The sequence below is a fragment of the Melanaphis sacchari genome, unplaced genomic scaffold, assembly GCF_002803265.2.
Source record: "Melanaphis sacchari strain LSU unplaced genomic scaffold, SCAv2.0 Contig0_pilon_pilon, whole genome shotgun sequence".
Classification (NCBI taxonomy): domain Eukaryota; kingdom Metazoa; phylum Arthropoda; class Insecta; order Hemiptera; family Aphididae; genus Melanaphis; species Melanaphis sacchari.
In genome coordinates, this window is record NW_020270366.1 from 2,802,329 (window position 1) to 2,810,904 (window position 8,576).

General features: G+C 22.8%; 1 protein-coding gene across 1 annotated transcript; it reads left to right on the plus strand.

Moving 5' to 3' along the window:
* The first annotated feature begins 5,244 nt into the window (after positions 1-5,244).
* On the plus strand, positions 5,245-8,344 carry LOC112596782 (facilitated trehalose transporter Tret1-like). The gene is made up of 7 exons (XM_025342576.1): positions 5,245-5,403; positions 5,545-5,695; positions 6,259-6,647; positions 6,715-6,871; positions 6,952-7,130; positions 7,250-7,515; positions 8,128-8,344. The coding sequence occupies exons 1-7, from the start codon at positions 5,353-5,355 to the stop codon at positions 8,342-8,344; spliced, it is 1,410 nt and encodes a 469-aa protein (XP_025198361.1). The 5' UTR covers positions 5,245-5,352.
* Positions 8,345-8,576: the final 232 nt, after the last annotated feature.

Consider the following 8,576-nt stretch of genomic DNA (forward strand, 5'->3'; position numbering starts at 1 on the left):
AAGATAATATTGGTATCGTCATATTTAAACATAGTTGATATAAAAAGGTTAAGAAACAATATGTATAAATCTCGTGCAAAAGTTCTTCCTCCTAATCCTTCTAATATAAATGAAGTTCATCAGTATATATTGACGTAACTAAAATAACAACTGTAAAAATTGAACTTTTTGTATTAGATAATGATGAGACTAAAGATGTAATAATATTTTCCAGTGAAAAAAAATGACATTTATTGAGCCGTGTTAAAAACGTTTGGTTGACTATTTTTAAATCCTGAAGAGGTAGGTAATTGTTATGTTAAAGATTTAATGACTGACTATCCTGAAAATGAAACACCACAAAACTTCTATGACTATTTAACTGATAATTAAATATCCAATGAAAATTTATTCTCGCCAAAGCTTTGGGCAGCTTAATCATCATAGTTAATCAGGATAACGAATGTATGCGAGTTATTTCACTCATTCTTTAAAAAAGTCTCTATTGTAATTCTCCACCAATCCATACGTGATTTACTGTAATACAAGAAGTATAAACTTATGTTTATATTAAATTAAATAGTATCCACTTATAACACATTAATAATGATAGAAAAGTAAAATAACGCAAATTAAAAAACAAAGATGCGTACAATCTAACAGTGCAATAGAGGAGATTTAAATTGATTTAAATTCGTTAAATTAATGGGATTAAACTATATAACAAAATTAAATATAAATTAAACCCACGATATGACATCATATATATGTATATCAGACAAGATCGTCATAGCCCATACGTATAAATACACTATGACTCCAATATTAATATCATTATGTTATTAGTTACGACATGATATCAAACATAAATAATTTTGAGACATTGCTTTTCAAAATGTTAAACATGAAACTATGGGTAAAAATAGGAAACTATTTTATCATTTTTGGTCAAAAAGAATGTAAATTGTAAAATTGTACTGGTATTATGAAGTCATTTTCAGGTATCTGTGTGATTATTCACTTATATAATTTTATTTAAATTCTGATTTTTTTTTTTATTTTAGGGCCCTACTTTCAATTATTTATATTTTTATTTCATGTAAAAAGTATCCTGTGATAGCACGTGCTCCAAACATATTTTTTCAAATGAGAACCAACCAATCTTTTCTATAATTGTTATAATTATTTATTATTGTTAAGCTGATTACGTTATTTTAATTTTATATAATAAGTGTTATAGGTCTATAATATATATTCTATAATAATGAACCTGGATTTGGAAGGTGTGAGGATATGGTGATTCGAAGATAATATTAATCAATAATAAATAATAATATCTATCTAGGTATTTATCTATAAATATTTTATGATTAAAATTAATGATCGAGTAATACCTACTAATTCTAATTATATTACTTCTACCTAATTTATAATTTTCATACTGTTTTTAAGGACAACTAACTTTATTTATACACATTATTTTTTAATAACTCAAAAATTACCGATTTATTCGAATTTTTATTGAGATATATTACAATTTTCAAAATAAATCATCTACTTAATAGTAAAAATAAATCTTTACTAACGGAAAATTAATTCCAATTAATAATACAATGAATACAGTTTTTAAAATTGAAAATTACATTCATTTATAGTGTCTAATTATAATTTTATAATAAACATAAATAATTTATAGCACATCAGTGTGTTATTTATAAATATTATAATAAAAAAAAAGCATAAGCAAATAAAAATTAATATTTTTGAATAATGAATGTAAATTAATTAAAATTGCAATAAAAGCTAAGTAAACGTTAAAATGAAAAAATTTAACAGTTTTTAGTATTAGATAGACTCCAGAGTCATTAAAGTATTAAAGTATGGAGAATTGTTTAAGTAATTATTTTTGTTGTATTGGTTTTTACTTTAAAAAATGAAGACTTTTGACTTGATCGTATTGTATATTTTGTTTTAATAATCTTTAAATGTGAAATTTTAAAATAACACCTTTAAAAACTATGTTCTATTTTAAATAACTAATAGTTTATTAAGTTAAGAATCAAGAAGTTCTCATTTAAATAATAAAAAATTTGTTAGATGACCAAACATTATACTTGATAAGTATTATAATATTATTACAAAATCAAAAAAATCTTTTATTACTTTGATCTTGATTTCATATACAATATTAAACAAATAAAGACAAATTTCACTCAAACATATGACTTATTGAATTTATTTGTGGCAAAAGTACCTGCTACCTTAAATAGAATTTTTATGTAGATTTTATGTTTTGCTCAAGCATAATAGTTTTAAAAAGGATTAAATGCTAATACATAATGTGTATTATGGGTCATTGTTCATTGGTGTACATTTTTATGTTTATCAATGTTATATGTATCTATATAAACATTTGATATAGTTAATAATTATAGTAACTATTATTGTTGTTTTAAATTCTAACTAATAATCTTATATTAACACACAAATAATATATTAGTGGTTTTTTTTATTAAATAAATTTGATATAATTATACATAATACAAGTAGATTATATAAAAATCATAATATTTAGAGTGATATTGCTTGTAAGTTTATTACAATAATCATATTATACTACAGTCGACTCTCGATAATTTGAAGTTGAAGGGAAATTTCTAATTGTTGAGTAGTTCAAAATATCGAGAGCGCAGAAACAAAATTCGAATTACTGAGAGTAAGAAAAAAGATGTGTGTTTTTTTTTTTATTATTGTACATAGGTAATTGTTAATTATTTCAGCAAATCAGGTAGTACATATTAGAGTTAATTATTGTTTTAAAATTGTAAATTAAACTATATAATATATATACAATGTAAATTAAATTATTATTATAAAAGATAATTATTTTTTGAAAAAATCTATGATGGTTTTCTGCTTCATCGAATTTAGTTTCATTTTTTCAATAGTATTTTCTATAGTAAATAAAGCATCAAAAACCTCAACAGTGACTTCTGACTGGAATTATGAAAGGTTTCGAATTATTGAAGGTTTGAATTATCGAGAGTCGACTGTAATTATTGTCAGCTACAGTCTATGATACATATTCATCGAATATAATATTTAGTTTCACATAAATTAAAGTATAGTTATAAATAATAATAGTCATATTTTTATCTCAAAAAAATCATTCATATATTAAGAAATTTAGATCTATTGTCTCCAAAGTGAAAATGAAGTGTTCAAAATTTTATGAAACACCAGCATTTCTTAACGTTAAAATAAACTGCTGATATTTTAGTATTTTAATTAATTCTTAAGCAATATGTTTATTTATATTCTATTTAACACACAAGTGTTCACAAAATTAGGTTATTTATTTTAAATTATTGGTAAAAATTAACGAATTGTGAAATTTTGGCATTAATTTTTTTAAATATTTCTAAATGAGATTATTAATAATTGTTTCTTTCATCTTACAAAAAATTAAAAAAAAAAAAAATTGGTGAATTGCACCTTATATAAAACTATAATAACAATGCATATTTTTCTATTTCAGTTGAAAGAATAATTGCAATTTTATTTGTTTACGTAACAATATTGATATAACAATCGACGTGTTGGAAGCAATATTTATTAGAATAATTTAAACCCTAGCTTGAATGGTTTGAAGATAACTATGTCGGATAATTGAATTGAAATGAACATGAATAAAAACCTGCAAGATTTCTATCATCAATTTGAAATTTATATGCGCAAATTCTAAATAATATATATAGGACGAATAGTCATAAAGATCCAACCAAAGATTAAATGTAATTGATCTATCCTACATTATTGTCATTCATAACGTTCTTAAAAAAATTTAAGCTGGAAGGAATATATATTATTGTTTCAATTAGAAACAACTTAAAAAGTTAAAATATAATAAATATTATATATATTGAAGCAAATAAAAAATTACTAAAATTAATTCAAGAATCAGATATATGAAACATTTGAGATCCCAAGATTAATAATAATATTAAAGGTTGTTTAGGGTGGCTCACACATCCACATAAACTTCGATTTGGCTCAATAAAATCAAAGATTTTGTTTTGTTTATATAATACAAGGTTGTCATAAGCAATAATTACAGAAATATAATTTAAAAATAAAAATAAAAATTAGTATAGACCATCAGAATATTAATAAAAAAATTAATTTGTTTGTTATTCAAATTTACATTTAAAGGCAATGTAGGTACTTGAGTCTGTAATTTATAGACTAAAAAACGATATTGTTCAGTGATTATTTATGAAATATCTATCAAAAAGGTTAAAGAATTGTTTGAACTAAATGTCCACATTTCGATCAAATTAGTTTATAAAGTTTGTTCATTTTTTCTAATAGTAAGTAAAATTATACAATGAAAATAAATAATTATTTAAGTAGTACAAATATTTTTTTTTTAAATTATTTTATTCAAAATAATCCTCAATAACAATAGTCGTTGGAATGATTTACATAATATTATATAAACTTATTTTTATACAATAAATAGATTACATAAAAATCGATAAATGGTTAAAGATTGCGACAGTAATGAGTATATAAAAGGTTAAGAGTTATTTTGTTACGTAGATTGGCAGCAACAATGAATTTGATAGAGGCGGAGGAAGAAAGATATTAGACTTTATTTACTAACGTGTAGTTGAAAAGTATTACGATGTAAGATAATATAAAAACACTTAGGTGGCCTCAAAATTAATTATGTGCAATGAACAATATTAACATACGTGTTTTAAATCAGTGTAAATTGAGTGATAATCGCATTAGTTTATTCAATTCAAAACTATAGTTAATATTTGGTGAGTTTTTTTAGAAAATATTATTTTCTTATGAGTATTCTATATTTTTAATATGTAAAATTAGTAGAAATTCTTAAAAATCATAGATTTAAAGGAAATATTAAAATTAATTGTAATACATTTCAATGAAATAAAAGGTATACAATATACATTTATAAATATAATTTAACATTATAGATTGAATCAATATTGTGTTATGAATATTATAAAAATGTATTTTAAATTATTGAATTTAGTCAAAAAAGTACATCAATATGTATTGCATCTCATGTATAATATTTAAAATAAATTTAAAAAAAAAATAGAAAAATAATCTGGATACACTTGTAGAAAACAGCAAATCCAGATTTATGATTACCAAACTTAAAGTACCTACAAATAATAAACTTATTGTTTTAACAATTAATTCAATTTTACATATTATACATTATTTAAATAAATATTTTCTGCTAAGAAATAAGAAATTCAAATAACTCTGTAGTTCCTTAAAACTTTATTTTTTCATAAGCTTTTTTTAGAAAACTAAATTATACCATTCAACGATATGGATGAAAATAAAAATTATCAATATGACATAAAATCAACTTTAGCTCAAGTAAGTATCTTATAGTAAATTAATTAATTCAAATCATGCACTGATTTAAAATGAATTATAGTCATACATCAATATATTATGTGATGATTTAAGAGCAATAATTTATACAACGAACCAATAACATTAAACATTTGTAAATAGTGTTGGGCAATATCAGGAGTATGGTTCCTGCAACTCGAACTCGGTGTACTAGTCATGATATCAACTATTGTCATTGGCGCCTTAGAAAATAATAAATCCAAAGACGTTAAAGACATATTGACTATGACAAGCGAAGAAGCATCTTGGTTTGGTGAGTATATAAAAATCAACACTCTATTAAACAACAAAATTCTGTTCCTGAACCAACATTGTTTTAAATAAAATACATTATGGTAAATTTAGAAAATAGTTATATAAATACATTCAAAACATTTAAAATACACGAAACTTCATTATAACAAATACGATATATCTACTAATCTACTAAATATCAATAAAAAAAATACTTAAAAATAAATTATTTTTTTTACAAATGTTTATATGATTTATTTTTTTTAAACTTAATTTCTATTCAATTTAAAAAATACTTAATCAACAAGTAAAATATTAAATCACCAAAAAGATAAACCATGATACATTTTAGTTCCCATGAGCTTCTTGAATAAGCTGGTTAGTAATAACTAATAAACAGTATTTCAAATATATTTTTGATATATTTATAAAATTGTATAAAATAAATACTTAAAAATATGTTTAAAAAACTTTTATTTGAATATTTAATTATTTGTTTAAAAACACATTTAATTTTTTATAAACGGGCTACTTAATTATTTAAATTGTTATGTCATGAAACAAATTTTATTAACATTTTAGCTAGTCTGCTATATTTGTTCACACCTCTGGGAAATGTTATATCCTCGCTTTTACTGGATCGTATTGGTCACAAAAAATGTATGATACTGACAAACATACCATGCTTAATGGCTCATATTATGACATATTTTGCTGAAAACGTCACAATGCTGTACGCCAGCTCAATATTAATGGCATTAGGCATGGGATTTTCGAACGCCCCGAGTCTTGGATACGCCGGGGAAGTATGCGAACCAAAACTAAGAGGTGCATTGACATCGGCACTGAATATATTTTATTATGCTGGATCCATAATATTAACCATATTGTATAGCTTTAACATGCAATGGCGATTGACGGTGCTAATGACCACCGTGTTTCCAATTTTGAACATTATTGTATTATTAACGGTAATCAGGTATGCGATTAGCATTCTTAACCACTTATTATTAAACAGCCAAAAATCAAATGTTTTAGACACCAGATTCTCCGATGTGGTTATTGACTAAAGGAAAGCATTCAAAAGCACATCGAAACCTCAGCAAATTGAGAGGAAAAGTTTCGTATGATAAATGTGAAAACGAATTCCAAGAAATGGTTAGATACAATATGCCCACTAATGATGACGAACCGCGTAATATTATTATTTGTTATTATATAGATTATTTTTTTCTAAAACAGCATATTTAACAAGCCGCTACATTTTTTTAATAGATCACAAAGAAAATACAAATATTTGGAAACAAATTGTCGAGCCTGAAGTACTAAGACCTTTTCGTCTAATGATGATATACTTCTTCTACATGAATTTAATATCTGGATTACCATTTATGCCATATTTAGTACCAATACTTAATAAATTTGCTACACCTGTTAACGCCGAATGGACAATAGTAAGTTATTTACAAACTACTTAGTTTATGGTATTTGAGTTTATTTTATATTGATTTTACTCGAAAACATTATTAAAATAAATTTATTTATTTTTAAATAATTTTAATTGTATTTTCAGTCATTTGCAATGTTCCTTTCCATAATAGGAAGTTTAGCGGCAGTTTTTCTAATACGTATCCTAGGCAAACGATTTCTTACATTATTTACGTTATCGGTTTGCTCCATTTTCTATATTCTTATCGGATTAATTGGTGTTTATTGGACAAATGCAGAACCTATAACCTCTTGGATAGTACTTTTACTTTTTCTTTCTACAATTTTAATTTCATCAATTGGAATAACGCCTATTTCGTGGACCTTAGTCACCGAAATATTTCCTGCAAAGTGAGTTAAATTGATATCAAAAAAATAAATAAATAATACTTGCTGTTTTCTTCTGTAAGGAAAACATTGAATCATGTAATACAGTTTTTTTTTTTAAAATTATTATATTTTAATATTTTCATAGAATACACTTAAGCAAAAAAAAAAAAAAATTTAAAAAAAAGATTGAGGATATTTTATAAACTTTTATCGCGTACACTTTATTAAATTTTTTTAATACTTTGATTGAAAAATAATTTTAACTTTCTAAATAGTATTTAAAACTTTTTATTGTTATTTTAAATGAGTAAAAAATATATTTTAATTCTCATAATGTAAATTTTTAGATAAAATTAAGAATTTTCATTGAAATATTGTACACTTAAATCAAACTTATTTAAATTTGTTGAAATAAATCACCAAATGCTCTTATTCCTATTTTTCTATTACAAATAATTTTTTTGAATTTTCAGTTTTTTAAATAATTAATCATAATTTAGTTACATTTAAGATGTGTCTTTAATTTTTAACTGATTTAAAATAATACATTAAATCAATTTTTATCTTAAAATTTAAATATTAATTTTTTTTATTTATCAAACGTGAATTAATTTATTTTTATTTTTATTTTAGAAGTAGAAACAATTTATGCAGTATTTGTACGGGTCTCTGCTTTGTTATTACTTTTGTAATAACAAAATATTATCCAGAATTTTCAACACTAGTGGATTTTTATAATGTATTTACTATAATTGGTATTATTGGTTTATTTGGTTGTATATATTTTTATTTTTGTCTACCAGAAACCGAAAATAAAACTTTACAAGAAATTACAGAATTCTTCAAATAAAATCACTCAATCAAAATATTTTTTTTTTAATTAATAAACCTAATAAGGTTTGTTTAGCGAGGTAATAGAAAACTATAACTATTTTTCTATTAGTAAATGTTCATATGTTGAATTATCAGGATTGAACTAATGGAAGTACTTATAAAAGCTAAAACAATTCCTCAAATTATAGTATAAAAAGACTTTTCTAATTTTCATTAGTTTTTTTAACCATAATATAAATATAAAAACA